General features: G+C 29.9%; 1 protein-coding gene across 1 annotated transcript; it reads left to right on the top strand.

The window, feature by feature from the left end:
* The first annotated feature begins 10,029 nt into the window (after positions 1–10,029).
* Positions 10,030–26,476, top strand: LOC103572926 (uncharacterized). Its single transcript, XM_008551739.2, has 5 exons — positions 10,030–10,540; positions 22,821–22,902; positions 24,928–25,113; positions 25,737–25,908; positions 26,189–26,476. Exons 2-4 carry the CDS (start codon positions 22,824–22,826, stop codon positions 25,883–25,885), a joined length of 414 nt encoding a protein of 137 aa, XP_008549961.1. The 5' UTR covers positions 10,030–10,540; positions 22,821–22,823; the 3' UTR covers positions 25,886–25,908; positions 26,189–26,476.
* Positions 26,477–27,737: the final 1,261 nt, after the last annotated feature.

Below are 27,737 nucleotides of genomic sequence, written 5' to 3' on the forward strand. Positions count from 1 at the left end.
ATTATTATTATTATTATTATTATTATTATTATTATTATTATTATTATTATTATTATTATTATTATTATTATTATTATTATTATTATTATTATTATTATTATTATTATTATTATTATTATTATTATTATTATTATTATTATTATTATTATTATTATTATTATTATTATTATTATTATTATTATTATTATTATTATTATTATTATTATTATTATTATTATTATTATTATTATTTCTTTTTTTTTTAATTAAATGCTCAGGGGGTTATCCCCGGTAGTCCGACTCTACCGAGGGCCTCACCTGAGCGCCAAATCATTACTGCTGCGATGCTTCATCAACAAGATGATCAGCATGCGCAGCAGGCCAAGTTTCGTTGCCTTAGGAGACGGAGGGATCCGAGAATAACAGCCTTTTGCATCCGCGATGCCAAAAACTCAACTTGCGGAGAACAAGTTGGGATTTTAGCCAATGCAGACACAAAAGTCTGTTTCATCCCTCCTAGGACGCCAACAATAACTACGACAAGCTTGACACGGTAGCCTGGGTAGAGTTTGCCAATTTCAAACAGGAGATCCTGATATATTTCGTGTTTGTGCTCTTCTTTAACCGTGATGTTATACTCAGCAGGTGCTGAGAACTCGATAACATAAATGTCACGAGCGGTTTTATCAAAGAGCACAATATCAGGTTTATTGTGATCGATTTTCCGCGTTGTTGCGAATGGCACGTTCCAATAAATACGGCAACGGTCATTCTCAACAACTTGCGGAATATCTCCTGGCAGATAAGGCAGCACTGGTGTTTTATCGATACCGTGAGTATGTCTTAGGTGGTAGTAAAGTACTCGCAGAGCAGCATTGTGACGCTGGACATATGCATTTCTTGCCAGCACAGGACATGCTGACAACAGATGCATAAGCGTCTCAGGATGTTGCTTACACACCCTACACAAAGTGTCGGGTAGCTGCATCTGGAGCACTTTAGCACGGTATTCAAGAGTATTGATAACACCATCTTGGCAGGCAAAAATATATCCTTCGGTCTCAGACATCAGGCCAGCTGACCTGAGGAAGGAAAACGTCAGCTGCTCGGACAAGCCATGTTCACGCACGTGTTTAAAGAACACGCTGTGCATGGACTTGTCCATATGTGTGCTGAGCAGTTTTTGTTGCTCAGCATTGCTGATGACCCTCTTAAATTCCTCCTTAGGGAGTTCGATAAGAGGGTTTACTCTTCCAAGACCGAGGGATTTTGCCGCGTAGATTGCTGCCTTATATAAAAACGTTCCCTTATGCCTATTCTCATGACTATGAACAATTTGCATAAGGAAGTCGTTTTCATCTGCAGTGAAATTGACAACCTCGTATGTTATACCCAAAACCAAACGATCGTGTAGACACTCCAAGCTCTGTAAACCTCTCCCTCCGATGTGACGGGAAAGGTATAATCTGGTGATGGAGGATTTAGGGTGCATGCTCCGATTCATATTCATGACTTTGCGTGTCTTGATATCGAGATCTCTGAGTTCTTTTCGGGCCCATTTCAGAACACCGAAAGAGTAGAGGAGTACCGGGACAGCAAGCATGTTTGTTGCAGAGACTTTGTTTTTCCCGGAAAGTTCTGATGACCAGATTTTCCGGAGTCTCCGCACATACTCGCTGCAGAGAGTCGTTTTGATTTTCGAGGCGTCCTGCATAGGACTCCCGTCAATCCCTAGATATTTGTACGACTCTCCGGCGTCAAGATGGTCAATGACGCTCCCATCTACTAACTCGATATCCTCACGCACATCAGAACACTTACCCTTCACCAGATTAACGACCGCGCACTTGTCCAACCCAAAAGCCATGCCAACATCCCGGGTATACTCCCCTACAATATTCAAGGCTGTCTGAAGGTGTTCCTCATCAGAAGCATACACCTTCAGATCATCCATGTAGAGTAAGTGGGTGATCGAATACTTTCGATCATTTGATGGACCCACTGAGTATCCACGGGTGCGGCGTAGCGCAACAGATATTGGCAACAGTGAGATACAAAACAGCAGAGGGCTCAGAGAATCTCCCTGAAAGACTCCTCGTTTGTACTGTACAGCTTCGGTTACACGTTTGTCGTTGCCACATGAAATGTGGAACCGTGTTCGCCAAAGCTGCATCGTACGCCGAATGCATCCCACTGTATCGCGATTGACCCCAAGGCATTTGAGCAAAAAGAGAATAAGCTCATGAGATGTTGAGTCAAATGCCTTGCGGTAGTCAATCCAGGCCATTGACAGGTTGCGCTGATAGCAGATCGCGTCTTGAATGACACAACGATCCACTAACAGATTCTCTTTGCAACCTGACAGGCCTCTTTTACTGCCACGTTGTTCGTATATCTGCTGCCATACAGGGTCTATCTCCTGCAGAATGCGATTATTCAAGATTTTGGTGAAAATCTTATAAACCGCATTCAAACAGGTGATAGGCCTGTAGTTTTTCGGGTCAGACAAGTCTCCTTTCTTTGGAATGAGCACGGTTCGCCCTTCTACAAGCCAGCATGGAATTGGTTCATTACCTCTGATGAACGCTGTAAAAATCCGGGCCAGATGACTATGGGTAGAAGTTAATTTCTTCCACCAAAATAGGTTAATGCCATCTGGACCCGGAGCAGCCCAGTTCTTACCATTGTTCAGAGCTGAACGAACTTCTTCCACGCTGACTTCGGGGCTCTCTTCATCAGCATTGTCGTTGCGATGTTGTCGACAAAATGCTTCGAAGTCGTTGAGAGCTGGAGTGTCACGATTCACGTTCGGTTGATCACCATACAACTCGGACCAGAAAGCTTCTACTTGCTCGATGGATGGGGAATCGCCAGAAACAGATGTCTTAGGTGTCAGAAAGCGTGAAGGACTTAACCGAAACAAAGAGTTATCGGTAAGCCGCTTCAGCTTTTTCTCTAGTGACTTTTTAGCAGTCACTAGAGCCCGCAACCTGTTAAGGGAACCTTCTTTGATATTAAGAAGATTCTCCTTATTCAGTGTGTGATGCTGATAGCGTAGTCCAGCCGCAATGCGGCGGACTTTGGATGTAAATGCTTTACGTGCATTTACATACTCAATCACACACTGAATGCGGGAGACATGTTTCCGGAGATCATCAATCTTTAGTGACAGCTGCCCAATGCGCACTCTCATCTTTGCCTCAGGAGAAGAAATATTTCTCCTCGCTGGAGGTAAGAGTGAGGAAGCAGCATCATAGACAGCTTGATTGATGGTGAGCAAAATAGAGTCTTCCTGAATCCGGGCAGATAGTTCTTGGTTTACCGTGTCAAGTAGCTGTTTTGGGTAGTGTATCTTCTTTGAGATACATACTTGTCGCCTTTCAAAATCATTGTCAGCGTCTTCAGAAGAACGGCGTCTCTCTTGATGTAACTGTGCTGGAAAAGACAGACGATGAGATAATCGTCTGTTCCTTAACAGTGATCTCCGTGTTCGCCGGAGATGAGAGGCATAGTCTCGGAGATGTTGTTGTGACAGATGGCTGTAGTTAGGATGCATATTGCTCCAGAGAGCATGCATCCTCGCCATGTAGCCTCTCCGCTCCGGTTCACTGTTATTATAGCACATCAAGAGATCGGCTCGTAATTCCTCCGTCCACCTTAATGCAGTCCGTTGTTCGCCAAGGTCGTCATCGTTCGGAATCTCGGTACTCCGCCCAGCTAGTGGGTTGCCCTCATCCGAGAAGGGCAGGTTGTGGGGAGCACTTCCTGGTTCAGTATTGTCTTGAACTCAGTATTACTTTACGTTGGGGAGTTAACCCAACGTAAAGTTTGTTGTGCGATTGGTAGGCCAGCAGATGGGAGGCCAGCCTACATTGCCCACGATGCGCCACGGGGTAAATAAGACCCCCGCTGGCCGCACAACATGCACCGCGGGCGTTATTATTATTATTATTATTATTATTATTATTATTACTATCATAACTATACTATTATTATTATTATTATTATTATTATTATTATTATTATTATTATTATTATTATTATTATTATTATTATTATTATTATTATTATTATTATTATTATTATTATTATTATTATTATTATTATTATTATTATTATTATTATTATTATTATTATTATTATTATTATTATTATTATTATTATTATTATTATTATTATTATTATTATTATTATTATTATTATTATTATTATTATTATTATTATTATTATTATTATTATTATTATTATTATTATTATTATTATTATTATTATTATTATTATTATTATTATTATTATTATTATTATTATTATTATTATTATTATTATTATTATTATTATTATTATTATTATTATTATTATTATTATTATTATTATTATTATTATTATTATTATTATTATTATTATTATTATTATTATTATTATTATTATTATTATTATTATTATTATTATTATTATTATTATTATTATTATTATTATTATTATTATTATTATTATTATTATTATTATTATTATTATTATTATTATTATTATTATTATTATTATTATTATTATTATTATTATTATTATTATTTTTTTTTTTTTTTTTTTTTTTTTTTTTTTTTTTTTTTTTTTTTTTTTTTAGGCATCTGATCGCGGCTTTGGAGATGTTCTAAACTTCGGCGAAGCGGAGACCGGGGTTTTCTCCACGTTAAACGGAACTAGATAACATGTATAAGTAAATTTATCTGAAATCTGAAGATTCATGTCAAATAAATATAAACTTCTTCTAACTAATAATCAGCTAATTGAATAAGAATTTATTTTTAATCTAAACTACTAGAACTTAAATTTATATTATGACTAAAATTACCCGATAAAAAATATTTAGATCCAAGCATATATGATTGGATCCAAACAGTCAGATATGCTTGGATCCAAATTTTGGTTCGATCCAAGCGGATCCAAGTAGATCTGACAATATCCAAAAAGATCTCACTATATCCACGAATATATTAAGTGTATACAAGCAGATCTGCTGAAATGTCGATCTTTAAAGAAATCTATATAGATTTAAGAACATGTATCTAAAGAAGTTTCACCATATTATAATGAATGCATATATAAATATATTATACTTTAAACCATTATAAAAGCAATATCTACTTACATCATGGATCTTATTGCTATTACCTCTTGATGCTTTTGATCAACTTATGTATAACATATATATCAAAAGTCAACCGATATTTAAGTCAAAAAAAAATATGATTTAATTTTTGTATGTAACTCAGATATTCGTGTATAATTAGACAAAAAAAAACTCCATATTTGATGTCTTATTCGCAGGAGAACCCCGACACTCCAACGGCTTAGGCGCCTTACCTGTATTTAAATATTATTGGATCTGACCGAATATGACTACATGTAGATACATATTTTTTGATATAATCATAAATTCTTGGATATACCCAGATAGCAAAACGTCTTAATGAGTTCTGAATGAGTTCCTATTTATGATTTGGACGTCTCATCAACATCTTAAAGGAGTCTTTAAGAAGTTCTCAAGATGTCAAATGAGCTACTCAGCGAACTCAGTAAGACATCTTTAAAAAGAGTTTTCAAAGAGTTCTTTTTTTCTGATTTCGTAAATAACTTCATTATGAATTTACCATGACGTCTTTAAGGAGCTCTTAGTTTTGACTTCATAAAGAAGTTTAAAAAAGAATACATTTAGACATAAAAAAACTGACGCCTTATTTATGGAGACTTCAAGAACTCTTAATTAAGAGTTCTTAAAAATGACATCTTTAAGAAGTCATCATGAGAATTCTTGAGGACTCCTTAAGAAATATGTCGTAAAGCAGTCATTCCGACTTTAATGCTGTCTGGGTAAGTATATCTGCTTGGATATCAATCTTAATACATCTCTATATCTGCTCATATATGATTAGACCTGAGCAGATATAATTATATATGCTTACATCTATCAGAATAAAATATTTGAATGTATTTGGATATAAACAGATATAACGAGACTCATGTCAGGTTGGATCCAAACGTTTTTCATCAGGTTATGAAATAAACCAGATAAATTTACTGAAAACAAGTTTTAGAAAAATTAATCAACTTACATTGTTCACTATAATTAGTTTTTAGCACGTATATCTATTTTGTAGGTTAGAATAAGCTAGATATAAAATTTAATAATACCAAGTGTCAGCTGATAAATTTAGGTTATGATCAAATGTTAACAAAATGATGTCTTTCTAACTTCGTAAGACATCTATACAAGTTATCATAAAGTTATCTTTTAGATCTCGATAAACCGATATTCGTAAAAAGTCGTCAAAAAGATAACTTTTTTTTTGCCTCTTAAAGATATCTTTTTTCAGATAACATAATGATGCCTTTCTGACATGGATACCGAACAGATTTGTTTTTGGTTAGTAGGGTTCTAACTTTCATAACTTTTAGGTAAATAGAAATTAAGGCTCGTTCTTGGGCTCTAATTAAAGGTAAGCATATAGCAAACATTCTTCATTAATGTTTCATCTGATTTCGATCAGTAGTTTTCGAGATATCGCATCCTAGAATATCACCCCGAAAAAAAAAATCCCAAAAGAGGAACAAATTTTTTTTTATCAAACAATTGTTTCGTGATGAAGGAGGGTCATATTCAGTAAAAACAATCATCAGCTTTTTTGTTCCATTTCACTCGATTGCCATCAGAGAACACTATCGACTTTTTTGTTTTTCAAACTTTTTTTTTTTTCGCCTCCAGAGTCCAGAGACCAGAGAAATCTAGAACGTGTATTACTGGCCTATAGTCTCGTCACTGAATTTTAACCCAGAGTCGGTCAAAGTACCAGGTGCAGCATCGGGTGGAGCGGAAAAGAAAAAAGGAGAAAGGGAAAGAGATTATCGATCGAAAAAACTCGAGTCCTTTCAACAGATTTATTGGATGACTGGATTTAAGCCCAAGGTTTAAAGCCAACAATCCAAGTTCAATTTTCTTTAACATCATAAGTCGAATGTCAACAACTTTTTTTATTTAATAATAGCTAACACTTCAATTTTAGTTTCGAAGTTCGTAAAAAAAACAGCAAAGTTGACATTTCAAAGTTCGATATCTCGAAAACTAGTTATTGGATCTCGATCACTGAATTATGAAAATTATAGTAAAATGTATGAGCGTTCAAATGAGACTGACAAAGCTCAGGAATTCCATTAAATTATACATGAATTTTTGAACTTAACAGGAAAAAAGAAAAAAAATAGAAATTTACGGTAATGTGTGATTGGGTTCGCTCATCGATATCCTGGAAACTATTGGTTTGAAAAAAAAACTTTTGGTATAGAAGTTGTTGCTGAAAGTCTAATCTTTGAAACGAGACCAAGAACGAGCCTTAATCTTCATTAATTTAAAAGTTACAAATTTTTTAATATTAAAGCTTCGAATTATTTAGTACAAATACCAGATTCAACAATATGGATCTTCATAAATCGATATCTCGGAAACTATTGGTCGGAACTTTATCAACCAAAAAGAAAAGTTGTTCCTTGAACCTTAACCTCAATTTGAGCCCAACAACGAGCCTCAATCTCAATTTTTCCAGAAGCTATGAATTTTTAAATCTCCAGACCAAAAATTAAATTTTCCAAAAATCCTCTATTTATATGGATCTATATAGATCGATATTTCGGAAACTATCGATCGGAACTCTATCAACCAAATAACAAAAGTTGTTCCTTGAACCTTAATCTTCAATTTGAGCCCAAAAACGAGCCTTAATCTCAATTTTTCCAGAAGCTATGAATTTTTAAATCTCCAGACCAAAAATTGAATTTTCCAAAAATCCTCTATTTATATGGATCTATATAGATCGATATTTCGGAAACTATCGATCGGAACTCTATCAACCAAATAACAAAAGTTGTTCCTTGAACCTTAATCTTCAATTTGAGCCCAAAAACGAGCCTTAATCTCAATTTTTCCAGAAGCTATGAATTTTTAAATCTCCAGACCAAAAATTGAATTTTCCAAAAATCCTCTATTTATATGGATCTATTTAGATCAATATATCGGAAACTATTGATCGGAACTCTATTAACCAAAAAGAAAAGTTGTTCCTTGAACCTAAACCTTCAATTTGAGCCCAATAACGAGACTTAATCTCAATTTTTCCAGAAGCTATGAATTTTTAAATCTCCAGACCAAAAATTGAATTTTCCAAAAATCCTCTATTTATATGGATCTATTTAGATCGATATCTCGGAAACTATTGATCGGAACTCTATTAACCAAAAAGAAAAGTTGTTCCTTGAACCTAAACCTTCAATTTGAGCCCAATAACGAGACTTAATCTCAATTTTTCCAGAAGCTATGAATTTTTAAATCTCCAGACCAAAAATCAGAATTTTCAAACTCGTCTCAATTTATATGAACTTACATAGAACGATATCTCTGAAACCCTCAAAACTTAATCAAACAATAACGAAAATCGTAGCGGTAAGTCTAATCTTCAAAACGTGACCAACAACACACCTTAATACTAATAACTTCCAAAGTTATGAATTTTTAAATCTAAACAAAAAAATTTTATTATAAATTAAAATTAAAAAAAAAAAATTTTTTCAAATTAAAAACCGCTGAATAGCATTTTTTCTTTTAGTACAGAGTTCTATATAGCAATCAAGCTAACTGAGACATAATCAGGATTTTAAAAATCGATAGTTTGATAATTGGAAGTGATAGACTCGTTAGTAGTTAGCGTTCAGTTAAATTTAGCGGTCAAAGAGAATTTAATTTAATTAATAACCTGCATAATTAAAATAGAGTACCGACAAGTTCCTTCCTCAGTGGAATAGTTTTTTTTATTTTCCTAAACTTATAGTTTATTTATTCAACCTTTTACAAACAAACTCGACCTCAGATCGATAAAATTTCGTTAAATATTTAATTTTGCTCTAAAATTTATAACCGACAAACATCAAAATTTTTGAACAGTCTTAGCCTCATACTTAAGATCGTACTTCTGTATCATTTTTTTTTATAATATATTTTAATATATGTATGTATATATACATATATATTTGAATTTTCAGTTAAAGATTTCAATGCTCTTTCAAACGAGTACCCGCATGCCATATTTATTTTTACCATCGAAAGTATCAATATATGTTAATATATGTATACATCAATATATCGAACTAAATAAAATAGTAACTTTTCGGGACCTCAAAAACGTCAAATTTTTTAAAAAATTTTAACGATAAAAATTCAAAATAAATTATATTAAAAGTGATTTAGGAATGTTTAAAGATCTTTTTAAAAAACAAATTTTTTTTTAGAAATTTTTTGGGGTGGCTCATTTTGCCCCCCCCCCCTTTCTACCCCATTTAACCTATATGTATTTGAATACAAAATTCAAGGTCCTGTGAAATGAGTACCCACATGCCATATTTACTTGCTACTCCCAAAAATATATGAATACATATCAATATATATAAATATATGTAGATCTTATCAAATATCAAACATAAATGTCCCGAGTTTGTATTCATTTGAAAGAGCTCATTTAACACATGACTGTACAAAAAAAATTTCAATCACATATATATATATATATATATATATATATATATATATATATATATATATATATATATATATATATATATATATATATATATATATATATATGTATGTGATTGAACGGCCGTAATATATATATATATATATATATATATATATATATATATATATTTTTGATGGTTAAAAATGAATAGAGCATCTGGGTATTCATTTTCCAGAAGATTAAATTTTACATCAAATATATATCTATATATATACGTCATATATGTCAATAAAAATGAAATAAATATTTAATCATTTACGTAGACATCAATTTGATTAAAGAATAAAAAAAGCATGTTTTTTTACCTGTAGTAATTCTTAAAATATGAAAGCGTATGACCTGCTCGTAGCGTCTGCGCAGCTTTATCTCACTCTTCTCGCTCCTTTGTCTTGTTATCGCTTTCATGAGGTTTAGTCGGCCGAGGGCCGTTAAGGCAGACGTAACGGTACTGCTCCTCTGTGAATATTCCCGTCGCACGCGGTCTCATCTATAACACAGACAAACAAAATTTATTACAAATTTTTTAAGAATTAATTTACTGGCGTTGGTAAAACAGTTTTTGCGCCGGTAAAACAGACTTTGAAAAATATTTTTTGAGGTTAGTGATTTTCTTTGGAATAAATCGGGCTAAGGTGTACAGAGAAAGTAAAATTTATTGGAGGAAACTCTGCAAGTTGGTATATTGTTGGCTTCGCGCCAGATTGAATGCGCCAGTGCACAAAATAGTAACTGAAGTTATTCTTTATTTTTTTTGGTTTCGGTCTTTGAATGTCTTCATGACTTGCGACTGTAAATTATGCCGAGTTCTTATTTTAAAATTTGAAATTTGTTTTATCATAAATCTGTTTTATCGATTTTTTCGTCAGTGAACTAATAAAATTTGTGCAGTTTTAAGTGAAGGTCAAAAAATTGTATTTTTTACTAAAAAGGATTTTTATAACTCAGTAAGTAATTTTTTTCGATTTTGAAAATTTAAATATTTTTTCTAGAACTCCTAGAATTTTTGAGAGTGAAAGATTCTAGGACTCCTAGAAAATTAGAGATTTTATGAGAAGATATATAATGATATTTCTAATAAAAATGAAAGATATCAAATATTCGGGGAAAAATATTCTAGGAGTTGATAATTATTCTAGGAGTGGATGATAATTTTGTAAAATAAAAATTCTGAATTTTTTTATAAAATTCTAGGAATAAAAAATTCTAGGAATTCAAAGTTCGAGGAATTTAAAATTCTAGAAACGAGAAATTCTAAGAGAATTGAAAAACATTTTAGGACTCAGAATATATTCATAGTAAAATGCGTTGGATTACACTTTGAGAATAGAAAAATTCTACGAACTAAATCAATTTTATTGTAAATCATTTAAGATTAAATGTAGGAATTAAAAATTCTAGGAGTAATCAGAATTCTAAGAATTAAATAATTTTAAAATTAGACGAAATAATGAAAATTCTTAGAAATAAATTAATTTTATAGTAAATTGCAAAAGGTTAACTTCTAGGAATTGATAACATCTAGAAATTTACAAATTCTAGGAATTGAATATTTCTAGAATAAAAAAATTATAGGAATAAAAACATTCGAAAATTCTAGGAATTCAAAACTTCTAGAATTAAAAATTCAAAAATTTCAGGAATTAGAAATTTCTAGGAGTTAGAAATTTCTAGAGTTAAAAAATTCTAGGAATAAAAAATTCGAAAATTTCAGGAATTCTAAAATGCTAGGTATTGAAAATTTCTAGGAATTAAGAAAGTCTAAAAGTTTAAAAATTCTAGGAGTTGTAAATTTCTAGAATTAAAAAATTCTAGGAATTAAAAATTTGAAAATTCTAGGAATTCGAAAATTCTAGGAGTTAAAAATTTCTAGAATTAAAAATTCGAAAATTCCAGGAATTTGAAATTTCTAGGAGTTAGAAATTTCTAGAGTTAAAAATTCTAGGAATAAAAAATTCGAAAATTTCAGGAATTCTAAAATTCTAGGTATTGAAAATTTCTAGGAATGAAGAAAGTCTAAGAGTTTAAAAATTCTAGGAGTTGTAAATTTCTAGAATTAAAAAATTCTAGGAATTAAAAATTTGAAAATTCCAGGAATTCGAAAATTCTAGGAGTTAAAAATTTCTAGAATTACAAATTCGAAAATTCCAGGAATTTGGAATTTCTAGGAGTCAGAAATTTCTAGAGTTAAAAATTCTAGGAATAAAAAATTCGAAAATTTCAGGAATTCTAAAATTCTAGGTATTGAAAATTTCTAGGAATGAAGAAAGTCTAAGAGTTTAAAAATTCTAGGAGTTGTAAATTTCTAGAATTAAAAAATTCTAGGAATTAAAAATTTGAAAATTCTAGGAATTCAAAAATTCTAGGAGTTAAAAATTTCTAGAGTTAAAAGAATTTTAGGAATTAAAAATTCTAGGAATCAATAATATTTTTAAAGTTAAAAATTAATGGATTTAATAAAAGAAATATTAGAATTTATGAGTACTTCTCACGTGTATGAATAAAAATAAAAAAATATTTAAATAATTTATAACACATATATTTTATTCAAATTCAATTCAATGCTATAAATAAAATAACGCTAAAAGTACGATGAAAAATTGAATGTACTAGTAGGTTAGAATGTCAAGTAGTAGTTGATATGTTTAAGAAAATTTCTTTCTCTACTCTTAAAGTCATATATCCGATAGAATACGAGTAATTGAAAAATCAGTGAAATAGTAAAGAGTCAAGGTAAAGGTAACCATCACGTCAGAAACAGCTTTTTTAACTTGTTATTTTCTTTAAATATAAATATATGTTACTGACATTATAAACTATACATTTAATTAAATTTAAAAATACGAGGGTTTTTTTTTTTTTTTTTTTTGTAATATACATTTGATATATTTTCTTATTTTTTTAGCAATAGGCCATTTTTGTGCTGACGTTTTATTAATATATGATATGGATTTTCATATATTTTTTCTAGACCTTTAATAATATTTTTTAAAATTATAAATAATGGGCTTGGATATCAACTGTCTCATATTTTGTGCCTTGAGATAAAAGAGTATAAGTTAATTACTTGTTTTTTATAGTGACTACACTTCCTTGTTTTTTTTTTTCTTTTAGTACAATGCAAGTACAGAGACGAATAATGGATGTAAAAAAAAAATAATTGCGAGATATATAAATAAAGAGAAACAAAAATTTATGAGATTTTTTTTGTGTCGCGTCGGGTCGTAATTAGAAGTTTTGGTGAAAACGTAATTATAGAATTTTTTTTTTTAAGATTTGAAAAATTTCTGGGAGTCTAAGAAAATTCATTGTGTCTTAGAAAATTTCTAGGAATCTTTCAAATTTTTATAATATTTAAATTAATTCTTGGAGTAATCACCAATTTTTTTATGTCTTAGAAATTCTAGAATATTCTAGGAGTCTAAAAAAATTCTAAGTCTTAAATTTTGTTAAGCTTAAAATAATTATCAGACATCAAAAATCGTTTAATGTCTTAAAAAAGTTCTAAGAATCTAAGAAATTTTCTAGTCAGAAAATTTCTAGGAGTCGAATAAAATTTTTACGTTACAAAATTCCTAAGATTCTTGTAATAGTTTTTGTGAGTCACATTCAAATTCTGGGTGTCTAAGAAAATTCATTGTGTCTTAGAAAATTTCTAGGAATCTTATAAATTTTTATAATATTTAAATTAATTCTTGGAGTAATCACCAAATTTTTTTTGTCTTAGAAATTCTAGAATATTCTAGGAGCCTAAAAAAATTCTAAGTCTTAAATTTTGTTAAGCTTAAAATACTTATCAGACATCGAAAATCGTTTAATGTCTTAAAAAAGTTCTAAGAATCTAAGAAATTTTCTAGTCAGAAAATTTCTAGGAATCGAATAAAATTTTTACGTTACAAAATTCCTAAGATTCTTGTAATAGTTTTTTTGAGTCACATTCAAATTCTGGGTGTCTAAGAAAATTCATTGTGTCTTAGAAAATTTCTAGGAATCTTATAAATTTTTATAATATTTAAATTAATTCTTGGAGTAATCACCAAATTTTTTTTGTCTTAGAAATTCTAGAATATTCTAGGAGTCTAAAAAAATTCTAAGTCTTAAATTTTATTAAGCTTAAAATAATTATCAGACATCAAAAATCGTTTAATGTCTTAAAAAAGTTCTAAGAATCTAAGAAATTTTCTAGTCAGAAAATTTCTAGGAGTCGAATAAAATTTTTACGTTACAAAATTCCTAAGATTCTTGTAATAGTTTTTGTGAGTCACATTCAAATTCTGGGTGTCTAAGAAAATTCATTGTGTCCTAGAAAAATTCTAGGAATATTTATACAATGTTTATAAGCGTTAAATTTAGTCTTGGAGTCTACGAAAATTCTTAAACTTAAATTTTTTAAAGCTTAAAATAATAATCGGTCATCGACAGTGTTATCACGTCTTAGAAAAATTCTAAGAAATTTTTTGTCAGAAAATTTCTAAAAGTCAAGAAAAATTTTTTGCGTTAAAAAGTTCGAGAAGTTTTAGAATATCATTTGTGAGTCATATTCCAATTTTGGGTATCCAAGTAAATTTTTCTAGGTCTTAGAAAATTTTCCAGACCTAGAATATTTCTGGGACCACAAAAAATAAATATTAGTAAAATCCGTAATTTTGTTTTAATATTAGTACCTAAAAGAAAAATTAACAAATTATTAGAAAAAAAAATGTAAAACATAAAATCCTGTAGGAAAATTTATGTACAGAAAATTTGAATAATTTATTAAAATCTTTACTACCCATAATAACCCGTACACCAGATTTATAGTCCAGAGAGATTAGACAAAGTTTAGTTTGCCCAAGTATTAAGAGGGCAAACTAGGGCTAAAGCTATAATATTTGCAAATAGATCAGAGTTAACGATTCAGGATAAGCAAATAGAGAGGTCACGCCGACTACTCGCATTAGGAATTTCACCATTGAAATGCATTGGCTAGCTGTCGGGTTTGACCACTTTCATGTACAGGCTGAGTTGGGGTGGGCGAAGCGTAGCACCTAGCGTTTAGTCCTACCACTACAAAGCTCTCTGTGGCGGCCGTGTCAAGCCAGAGAGCAGAGAGCAGAGAGCAGAGAGTTGAGATCAGAACAATGTTGAATGTCCTCAGGGATTCATGGGTCGGTATCCTGCCGTCTTCTAACTTCCAAGGCTCTGCCTTCTCCTTTCCCCTGGTCTCCGTGGCCAACTCTTCGGTTTCTAGCGAGCTTGCTGACCATTTGTTACGTTCACAGACAAATTTATGTCACACGGAGTTTTGCACTAGAGGTAACATTTGGCACACCACTGGTTTTTAGTATTATTATTATTTTTTTTCTCCCGAGAGCTGTTGGCTCTTTTCAATTATATTTTATTTATTGAAATACAAACTGTTATTTTATTTGACAGGAAAATCTTTTTTATATTTTTTCGGAACCGTGACAATTATCGCGGTATTAAAATATTTATTTTATCATTTTTATATCGTTAAATTATTCTAGAAGTTTTTTAATGTTCTAAATGGTCGAAATATCTATGAGATTATCAGATTAAAAATTAAGTAAAAGATTTATAATTTTCTAGAAGTTTATGGATTATTTACAATTTTAAGAATTATTTGAGAGATCGAAAATTTACTAGATGTAAGATTTATCTAGGAGGTTGAAATTTTCTAAGAGAGTAAAACTTATCCAGAAGATACAGAGCTTTCTAAATATCTAAGAATTATCCAGAAGGTCCAGAATTGTCTAAAAGTTTGAGGTATCCAGGAAATCGAGAATTTTTTAAAAGTTTAAGAGTTTTCTAGGAGATTAAAAATATTCTAGAAGTTTAAAATAATCTAGGAGAATGAAATTTTCCGAAACTATAACTATCTAAGAGATCGGAAATTTTCTGGAAGTTTCAAAATTTTCTAGAAGACTAATACTTCTCCAGAAGATAAAGAGCTTTCTAAAAGTCGAAGAATTATTTAGATGGTCAAGAATTTTCTAAAAATCCAGAAATTATCTGGAAGATGAAAATTTTCTGAAAGTTTAAAAATTATCTAGAATATTAATTTTTAGGAAGTTTCGGAATTTTCTAGGCGATTCAAAATTTTCTAGAAGTTTAAAAATTATCTAGGAGATTTAAATTTTCCGAAAGTTTAAGAACTATTTAGAAGATTAAAATTTTTTAAAAGACTAAGAATTGTCTGGAAGATTAAAAGCTTTCTAAAAGTCTAAAAATTATCCAGAAGGCCAAGAATTTTACAAAAACTTTCAAAATTATCTAGAATATTAATTTTTTTTGAAAGTTTAAGAATTATCCAGGAGATCGAGAATTTTTCAAAAGTTTAGGAGTTTTCTATGAGTTTCAAAATACTGTAGAACTTCAAGAATTATTTAAAACATTTGAAATTCTCTAGAAGCTTAAGAATCATCTGAAAGACCGCTAATTTTCTAAAAAATTTAAAAATTATCCAGAAGGCCAAGAATTTTATAAAAATATCGAAATTATCTAGAATATTAAAATTCTTGAAAGTTTGAGAATTATCTAGGAGATCGAATTTTTCCAGAAATTTCAAAATTATCTAGAATATTCATTTTTTTTGAAAGTTTAAGAATTATCTAGAAAATCGAGAATTTTTCAAAAGTTTAAGAGTTTGCTATGAGATTTAAAATACTGTAGAACTTCAAGAATTATTTAAAACATTTAAAATTTTCTAGAAGCTTCAAAATCATCTAAGAGGCGGCTAATTTTCTAAAAGTGTAAAAATTATCTAGAAGATGGGAATTTTTTAAGCTTAAAAGTTATCTAGAAAATAATTTTTGAAAAGTTTCGAAATTTTCTAGGAGATTGAATTTTCTAGAAGTGAAATTTTTTTTTTTAATCTTCAAAATTATTTCCTCAACTATCTAGAACTTCTACATAAACTCTAAAACGTGTCTCAATTTTTTCCCCAGTAATCTTTTCTTACCCGATTTCTTCCGAAATGCAACCGATCACTTTTAAATTTAAAAAAGTAAGCTCCCTCTCTTTCACTAAAAATTACCTCTTTGACCCAACTTTCAGGTCATCAGCCTTCATTCCCTCATCTTTCATTCCCCAACCCAAGCAATAAATTTTCCTTTTGTCCACCACAATAAAAATAACCATAAACATTAGCAAATTTTTTTACTCCTACTCTCACTCATATTTATTGCCTCCTATTTCTATTCATTACCCAACCGATACAATTCATCCATGCTATATATTTACATCAGTCAGAAAAGTAATAATTATCATTAAACACAAGATCAGATAGAGATGACCCGTCTTTTATCTCAAGCTTTATTATGTGCGAGTTTGAAGGTACAGTCGAGCTTTGATAGCTTACACACAACTTAAGGCTGGGAAAAAAGTTTAGTCAGTAACTAAAACAAACCATCCAACAACTTTATGTTTTTTACGTATTTTTTCTCGGCTATATTCCACCTTGAGTATTTTCACCAGTCACTTACTCAACGGTAGCGTGTAGAAAATTCTGTTGTACGGCAAGTTTCACCCCCAGTTCTACACCCACCCCTCACCCGTGACCGCCTATCCCCTACGCTCACGGCCAAAACACTTGTATTTTATATTTGTACAATGTATATAGTAGAGCCAAGGCTATCTTACTCGATAACGAGACGGCAAAACTTTTCTCCTATTCATGTTATCGCTTGAATCAACGATAAATTCACGGCTGACGATACTTAAGTAAGTATTTTTCTGAGAAAACTTTTATAAATATTTATATTCATAGTGAAAGAGTTTGAAATCTAGGTTTTTTCATGTGGGCCAATATTGGGGGCCAATGGGCAAATTTCGGTTCTCGAGCTAAAATTGGGGTTATTATGGGTTACGAGATGATTTTGGGGAGAAAAAGTGAAATGGGCCAATTTTGGGGTGGGATAGTTTTTGGCGCTATTGAAATAGTGAAAAAATTTGAAATTTAAACTGGTTAGTAAAAAAAAGTTGTTTTTTTTTATATTACCAACACTGGCCCACTGGATTGGGCCAATTTGTCTATTTTCCCTGTTATAGAAATTTTTATAAATTTTAGAACTTTGTACTTCAAAAAATATTGAAGACAAATTTTCTGAAAATTATCGATTTTACTCCTGGGCCAAGCTTGGGTTGAATGAGCAAATTTCGATATGGGCTAATTTAGGGGCGGACCAATTTGGCTCATCTATTAATTTTCTTTGCTAAAAAAAATCCTATAGTTAAATATTACAAAAAATTTCAAAAATGGCCCACTGATCTTTTGGGCCAATATTGGCCCATTTATTCATCATAACCGATCTATTAGAAAATTTATAATAATTTTTGATTGCCCCTTGAATAAGCTTTCCAACATTTTTAAAATATAAAAAATGGCTCATTTTACCTGTGACCCAATTTCGGTCCACGCATGCATCGTCTCATTTTCGAAAAATTTTCTCTAAACAAAATTATTTTGATTGATGAACATATAAATAAATCAGTCCCAAAAATGGCCCGTTTTACCTGTGGACCGATTTCGGCCCATTCATACATTGTCTCGTTTTCAAAAAAATTTGTTTTAAGCAAAATTATTTTCATCGGCGAACATGGAAATAAGTAAGTCCCAAACATGGCCCATTTTACCTGTGGGCCAATCTCGGCCCACATCCATTGTCTCGTTTTAAAAAAAACTTTTTCTAAATAAAATCATTTTCACTAATGAACATAAAAATAAATAAGTCCCAAAAATGGCCCATTAAGCCTCAAGCAAAAATTTACCATGATAATTTAACGCTTTAACTTTTTAATTTAAAAATCAAACTGTTATTTCAGTAGTATTTACGTTTTGCGTCATAGCACTCGAATTATTTATATTTCCAGGACTTATTCAAACAAAAGTAGGAAAAAAAAATATGTAAATCGTGAATAAAGCCCGTCGAAGACGTCGAAGCAAGAGGATAACGAGAAAAGAAAGAGAAATGGGATCAAGTGCTCAGAGACAAGATCTTGGTGTCGTTTTAAATATAACTCACAACATTTTCATTGGTCCAATATTCCAGTGAGTGAGTGGGAAAACGAGAATACGATTGTTGGTGACGGAAATTCAAATTCACCATCTCGCTTTACATTCACTCATTTTTTTATTTATATTTTCGCGTTTTCCAATGCCCGCTGTATGTTTATTTACATCTGGTTTTTTACTGCGGCTTTGTTTATATTTACCTTTGACCTGTTCCTTTATTACACGTTTTCATTTTCACTTTTTTTTCTGTACTTTCCTTTATAAAAGTGGTGTGTAGATACTTGGGAAAATGTCGGGGCTTTGTTGTTTTTGTCGTCATGATGAATAATCGTGATTTCGCATTTTTTATTTTTTTATTTTTTAGCACAAAATGATGATATATATTTATAAAAGAAGTAGAACGAGAAATATAAAAAAAAAAAAAAAATTTTTTTTAAATTTTTTCTTCATGGGAAATTGTAGGGTAGAAAAAAATCACTTCGATAGATCGAATCAGTGTATCGAACTTCATTGTCGATACATCGAACTTCATTCTCGATACATCGAACTTCATTATTGATGTGTTGACTTTCGTGATCAATACATCGAAATTAATTGTAGATTTATCGAAGTTTATTCTCGATACATCGAATGTAATTATCGATACGAACTTTATTGGAGACATATCGAACTTCATTATTAATACTTTGAACTTTATTGTATAACATATTGAACTTCACTATCAATGTATCGAATTTCATTTTCAGAATTTTGAACTTCATTCTCGATATATAGAATTTTATACCGGATACATCGAATTTGATTATCGGTTGGAACTTCATTGCAGATACACCGTACTTAATTATTGATAAATTGAACATTGTCGTTGATTTATTGAACTTCGTTAACAATGTATCGAACTTCGTTATAGATACAAGCTTTACTGCAGATACATCAAACTTCATTATTAACAAATTGAACTTTATTATTGGCAGATTGAACTTCACTATCAATGTATCGAACTTCATTATAAATACAAGCTTTATTGCAGATACATCAAACTTCATTATTAACAAATTGAACTTTATTTTTGGCAGATTGAACTTCACTATCAATGTATCGAACTTCATTATAGATACAAGATTTATTGCAGATACATCAAACTTCATTATTAATAAATTGAACTTTATTGTTGGCAGATTGAACTTCACTATCAATGTATCGAACTTCATTATAGATACAAAATTCATTGCAGATACATCAAACTTCATTATTAACAAATTGAACTTTATTGTTGGCAGATTGAACTTCACTATCAATGTGAACTTCATTATAGATACAAGATTTATTGCAGATACATCAAACTTCATTATTAATGAATTGAACTTTATTTTTGGCAGATTGAACTTCATTATTGATGTGTCGACTTTCTTGATCGATTCATCAAAATTCATTGTAAATTTATCGAAGTTCATTTTCGATATATCGAACTTTATTCTCGAAACATTAGATTTTTTTCTTGATACATAGAATTTAATTATCGATACGAACTTCAATGAAGTTATATCGTACTTCATTATAACCTAAACTTGGTTTCGATATCTTTACTTTTATTATCAATAAATCACTAGTTATAACTTGATTCTGTCCTCAAACCACATTTTCCCTGCCATTAATTATGAAAAAAGAAAATAAATTTTTTTCATCACATTCACTTCCGTACTATAATTTTTTTTCTTATGTCAACGAAAAAATTTTTTTTTTATTTTTTTTCTTTTCTATTTGTGGATATCGATGTGCTATAAGAGTAATGAGTTGAGGGAATATATGCAGGAGGGTTACTCAAAGGGTGAAAGCTTGATATATATATATGTGTAGACAAAAGGATATATCTTCATATATGTAGTGGGTAAATGAGTGAGTAAAGGGTAGAAAATGGAAAGAGGGTGTGTAAGGGGAGAGGGCTGAAATTAATTGCTAAGGTGCCGAGAACAGTCGCGCACTTAGTGGAATGAGCTAGCTCGGAATCTTGTATGAGAAATGATGTTACATTATATTATGTCCTTATATAACTATACATGCATGTATATATATATATATATATGTGTCTAAGTAATATATGAGAATTCTGATACTTCTAGTATGTTATATAGTATGTTGATTGTTAAATTAAAATGATTATTTTTATGTAATTTAATTTTCAAGTTTCAATTATAAGCGAAGACGTAACAATTTCTTGTATTCTTTAATTTGCAATTTTATTAAGAGAATTTTTTTATGGGTCATATCTTACATGAATTTCTTTTTAAGCTTCAAATTTATATTTATTTTTGGTATTTGGAAATTTACATTTTGAAATGAATTTCGATATATTGAGAATGAAGTTCGATATATCGAGTATGAAGTTTGATATATCGAGTATGAAGTTCAATATATCGGAAATAATGTTCGATATATCAAGAATAAAGTTCTATATATCGAGTATGAAGTTCGATATGTCGAATATGAAGTTCGATATATCGAACATGAAGTTCTATATATCGAGTATGAAGTTCGATAGATAGAGTATGAAGTACGATAAATAGAGTATGAAGTTCGATATATCGACTATGAAGTTCGATATGCCGATTATGAAGTTCGATATGTCGAATATGAAGTTCGATATATCGAACATGAAGTTCTATATATCGAGTATGAAGTTCGATAAATAGAGTATGAAGTTCGATCAATAGAGTATGAAGTTCGATAAATAGAGTATGAAGTTCGACATACCGAGTATGAAGTTCGACATACCGAGTATGAAGTTCGATAAATAGAGTATGAAGTTCGATATTTCGAGTATGAAGTTCGATATACCGATTATGAAGTTCGATATGTCGAATATGAAGTTCGATATATCGAACATGAAGTTCTATATGTCGAGTATGAAGTTCGATAAATAGAGTATGAAGTTCGATAAATAGAGTATGAAGTTCGATAAATAGAGTATGAAGTTCGATATATCGAGTATGAAGTTCGATATATCGAGTATGCAGTTCGATATGCCGATTATGAAGTTCGATATGCTGTATATGAAGTTCAACATATCGATTATGAAGTTCGACATATCGATTATGAAGTTCGATACATCAAGAATGAAGTTCGATGTATTTATAATTAAGTTAGATGTTTCGAGAATGAAGTTCGATTTAACGAGAATTAATTTTGATAATGCGAGAACGAAGTTTGATGTACTCTCGATGAAGTTCAATGTATCTATGGTGAAGTTTGATATATCGAGAATGAAGTTTGGTATATCGAGAATTAACTTCGATAAAGCGAGAATGAAGTTCGATAAATCGATGATAGAGTACAAAATCCTGAAATTTGAGTTACTGGTAATAAAGATCTACATAAATATCAAATAATTAACGTAATAATCGATATATCACATTCATAAATAAATATATGCATTAATAAAAAATAAAGTTTCTAAATTAAATAACAGCAAAAAATAAAATTTAATCTCAAACAGTGATAACCCGATAAAACTATTTTTAAAATGATTTATTTGATAGTAAAACCAGGTCATGAACGCCAATTTATGTAATTGCACTTGATTCTATTTAAATTTATCTTTGTTTCATGTTAATCCATAATCATTACGACAAACAATTCTACCTGCCTTCCCCGACATATTCTAATTACACATGGTTATTTTCAAAGTACAAATAAAACAATTTTTTTTTATTTTTTCAAAAGTTTCAATTTGTCGATATCTAAGGTCGAGTTCACGGTCTCACCCATCACTTCCGGTTAATTATTATTATCGCGTGATTCTGTCAGCGCGGCACGATATCGCGAAAGTTTGACAAGAGAAAATAAATTGGGGATTAACTTTTTTTTTATTTAAAATAAAGAAAAAAAATGCGACATTGATTAAAAAATAATATTTTTCAATAATAATTATAATTATAATAGTGTTATATCTATGACCTAAATAATGCTCTATTTGAAACATGATAAATTTGAATTTATTGATTTTAACACTTTCATTATTATTATTATTATTATCATTACTTCCAAGTGAGTAAAATTGATGAATTTAATACCCGACTTTGAACGTCTGCACTTCATTGAATTGTCACGACAATTTAATGCCATGAGCGTGTTATGAATCATTAATTTTCGAACTTCAAGATAAAATTTTTAAAACTTAAAACTTAAAAAAAGTTTACAATTGTAACTTTTTCCAGAAAATGTCTCAAGTAAGAACATCACGTCCAACTTCACCACCGATTTCTCAATCGAAACGACCAATTATAATCTACCCTACGGGTAAGTTTTCAAAATTATATTTTTTTTAAAACATAAAATTTCCCCCGTCATGTGGGTACTCATTCCACTTGTTTTTACCTCAATAACCTCAAAATAACATTAATTTGAAAAAAAATTTTTTTTTTTAAATCAAAAATTTTTTTTTTTCATAAAAACTTTTTTAAAAATTTCCCCGTCATGTGGGTACTCATTCCACTTGTTTTTACCTCAATAACCTTAAAATATCATTAATTTGAAAAAAAAAAAAATTTTTTTTAAAAATCGAAATTTTTTTTTTCATAAAAATTTTTGAAAAAATTTCCCCGTCACGTGGGTACTCATTCCACTTGTTTCTACCTCAATAACCTCAAAATATCATTAATTTGAAAAAAAATTTTTTTTTTTAAAATCGAAATTTTTTTTTTCATAAAAATTTTTTAAAAAATTTCCCCCGTCATGTGGGTACTCATTCCACTTGTTTCTACCTCAATAACCTCAAAATATCATTAATTTGAAAAAAAAAAAATTTTTTTTTAAAAATCGAAATTTTTTTTTTCATAAAAATTTTTTTAAAAATTTCCCCCGTCATGTGGGTACTCATTCCACTTGTTTCTACCTCAATAACCTCAAAATATCATTAATTTGAAAAAAAAAAAATTTTTTTTTAAAAATCGAAATTTTTTTTTTCATAAAAATTTTTTAAAAAATTTCCCCGTCATGTGGGTACTCATTCCACTTGTTTCTACCTCAATAACCTAAAAATATCATTAATTTGAAAAAAAATTTTTTTTTAAAAATCGAAATTTTTTTTTTCATAAAAATTTTTTAAAAAATTTCCCCCGTCACGTGGGTACTCATTCCACTTGTTTTTATTTCAATAACCTTAAAATATCATTAATTTGAAAAAAAAAAAATTTTTTTTTTAAAATCAAATTTTTTTTTTTTTTCATAAAAACTTTTTTAAAAATTTCCCCGTCATGTGGGTACTCATTCCACTTGTTTCTACCTCAATAACCTCAAAATATCATTAATTTGAAAAAAAATTTTTTTTTTAAAAATCGAAATTTTTTTTTTCATAAAAATTTTTTAAAAAATTTCCCCGTCATGTGGGTACTCATTTGACTTGTCATCGTCTGTAGCTTACATAAATATTATTGATTTTTCCGAAAAATAAAATTTCATGTACTCAGATTCCAAAATCTCGAAACTGCTTCCCCTATCCTTGAAAAAAAAGTATCCCAGGTCATTAAACTCTTGGCACAATGCCAAGTGTACTATAAATAAAGATAATTGACTGACCTAATTAATTCGAAATGAAATAATTAAATAATTTTTAAGTTTTTTTTATGAAAAGCTCGTTATTAATAGACACCAGAGTTTCCGTAAGTGCCCGAGTTTTTTCTCTTCCACCCCTTATCCCACTTTTCTTGTCTGCTATTCCAGCAACTTTAGCATCTCTAGAACCCCTTGATGTACTCAAACTACTAAATTTACTCTTTATGACTCGGCTATTCACGCGAAAACTTGAAAGCTCCATTACAGTTGTAGCTTACACTCATTCCAACTCATAATAAATTTATTCAACACTTGTGTGCCTACTTCTTTAGTCCACTCATGTCTCACGACTCATTAGTCACTCGTATTTTTTTCAAGTAAAAAATAAAAAAATTTTTTAATTCTGAATTTCAAGCCGCACTTGCAAACTTTATTTTTTCCTTTATTCTAGCCCTAGTTATTTAAATTTTTTTTTTTTTTTTCTAGATCAATATGCCAAAGGTCACAAAACATTTTTTCTTAATTTTTCAAAATTAAACAAAAAAAAAAAATTTCTGAAGTCCTCCAGACGTTGAAAAGTAAAATGAGTACCCACATGACTAGGAAATTTTTTTAAAAATTTTCAAAATTTTTATAAGAAAAAATAATTGAATTTTAAAAAATTTATGATATTTTGAGATTTTTGAGGCAAAAAGGGGTAGAATGAGTACCCACATGGCCGGGAAATTTTTAAAAAAATTTTCAAAATTTTTTTTTGTTTTTTTTTTTCAGTTTCACCTGAAAGTATTATTGTGCCAATAATCTCATGTATTTTGGGATTTCCACTACTAGCATTACTAGTTATTTGTTGTCTGAGAAGACGAGCTAAGCTGGCCCGCGAACGCGCGAGAAGAAGAAACTGCGACCTAGACCACGGAGCTCTGAACCTTGTGCGCTTCAGTCCAATTCACAGACTAGGTATTGCTTTTACAAAAAAAATTATTAATACCTTTTTTATTCAAAATTTAATTTCCTACAAAATAGAATCAATTTATTTTTTCATATCTCCATTATTTCCGTTGCTATTTCAATTTTTCTTAAAAATTTCCTCACCGTTTTCTATCTCAATTAGATCTCTACTCATTTAATTCAAAATTCTGACTAAACTATCAAAGTTACAAAAAAAAGTAAAGAATACTTTTTTGTAGGAAATTAAATTTCCAACAAAATTGTACCTTATCACTTTTGCCGTATCTGTGATAGATTGTCAGAAATTTGAATTACAGATAAGAAAAAATTATAGATTTTATTTTTGTAATTTTTTTATATTTTCAACTTTCAAATTCTGCAAAAAAAAAAAAAATATCAATACAAAGTGATATATTTGAATACTTTGATACGCAATGTATACAGCTGAGCTGAGAGAGATGAGTTTTACATTTCACAGATAAATGAATCGGAAAAATACACATTTGAATCTCATCTACATCCCATACGTTTGAAAAAAAAAATTGAAAGCTTTAGAAAAAAAAAATTTCTGTCTGTACCGATAAAAGCAGTAGCAAAAAGTATAATAAATAAAAAAAAAATATATTTTGCAGCGGGAGTAGAAAAACCACCGCGAGCAGTTTCTTTGAAAAGCGACCGCCCTTTGAGGACGATCCCGGCCTTGGACCTGGACACTGTCGTCGAGGAACGTTCAGACGCTGAGCAGACGACATCTGCACTCGAGATCAGTAGTCCTGACTAACATTTAGCCCCGGTGGCGTCAAAGTAATTCATTTAAATTTAAAAAAAAATTTTTTTTTCAATCCGCAGAATTTCGCGGGTTTTTTAGAGACGAATATTTCCGAAAGTAATTAACGAAATTTGACGATTAAAAAAAGTAAATTGTAGCGAAAAGTCTGATCTTTAATTTGAGCATACGCACTTTTCTTAATATTTATTTTTTCAATAGTTATAAATTTTAAAAGCATGAAAAAAATTTTTCGAAAAATGGGTAAAATTTTTTTTTAGCGATTTCTGTTTTAAAATAAATTTTTATCGACTGTAGGTCACCACGAGGTTCTAAAGTACTGGCAGAGCCACCAGTGTTGGATCCGAGTCCACTTTGGACGGCACTTACCCACGGAAACTCGATGACGAGCGTCGATAATGAAGAAACCTAACAGGAAAATAACGAGGACGCCGGTAGTTTTATCGGCGCTCTCGTTCTTGAATTACCGATAATTTACTGACATACAGCCGATTGTCATATTCAAATAATTCCCCCCACTCCTTAGCCCAGAGAAAATTGAAATTTTTTTTCAAAACTAATTTTTAAAAATAAAAAATAACTCCCGCACCAAAATCGATCTCATATCAAATTTAATTATAGTTAATATTAAATATATATAAATATATATATATATATATGCTTTATATATTTAACAATCGATTTTTGTAAATTTTCGTATGAGCACTTGTAGATAAATTTTAATTAAAAAATACAAAGCTTTCAAGCTGCCGCGATTGTAATAAAAAAAAATAATAAGTAATTGTCAATATATATAAATATATAAATATGATAAAAGAGAACTAGGATAAATGTATATAAATGTTAATAATGTAAAGATTGTAATAAAAGAAATAAAATTAATAATAAATGTGAGTGATAAATTTTTTTACTTTATCTTCATTTTTCAGAGAAACGATTGAGTTTATGAGAAAAATTAAAGAGACATTTTTTTCAGGAAATTAAATTTTCTATAAAAAAGCTCCTGAGAGTCTAATTCATAAGTCCAATATTTAAAAAGGTACAGCTGTTTATTTGAGACCTTCTAAAAATCGCGAATTAAAATTTTAAAAAACCTTTTTTACATAAAGTATCATAACTTTGTTAATTTTGAGTTTATCAATTCGCGGATAAGGACCTTTTTTAAAGGAAATTAAATTTCCTACAAAAAAGTCTTATACCGCGAGCACGTCAGCTGAAAATAAAAAAAGTTACAGTCTTTTATTTAAAATCCGTATAATTAAAATTTTCTATATTTTTATGAAAATAATTAATGATTAATTTGATAATCATAAGGTATAATAATTTATTTATACTGACATTTTATGAAAACAAAAATTTATCAATTAATTTTAAGTCACAATTTTATTGAAAAATATAAAATTTTTTTTTTGTCTTCGACTGTAGTTTGATTATCCAAGGTGCGTTTGAGCAAGTTCCTCTATGGTGTAAAAATTGAAAAATAAAGTGAAAATTTATTCTTCATATAAATACGTATAATGATTCTTACCTTCAGTGAGTCTAACTGGGCCATTATATCCATTTTCGTCAATCTATTGATGAAAAAAAAAATCAAATTTTGCATGTAAAAGAAAAACATTTTAATATTTATTTTGACTTACAACCCTCGCAGTTTTGAATCACGGTGGAAACACCGTGTAAGTGGAAACACCGTGTAACCGCCGGTAAATCCACCGTGTTTCCACCGTGGATTTGTTCCATTTTCACACCGTGTATACACCGTGATTCCACCGTGTATCCACCGAGATAACACGGTGTACTCACCCGATATACACGATAAAAAAACCACGGTGAATACACGGAGTAA

This window comes from Microplitis demolitor, chromosome 10 (assembly GCF_026212275.2).
Source record: "Microplitis demolitor isolate Queensland-Clemson2020A chromosome 10, iyMicDemo2.1a, whole genome shotgun sequence".
Lineage (NCBI taxonomy): Eukaryota > Metazoa > Arthropoda > Insecta > Hymenoptera > Braconidae > Microplitis > Microplitis demolitor.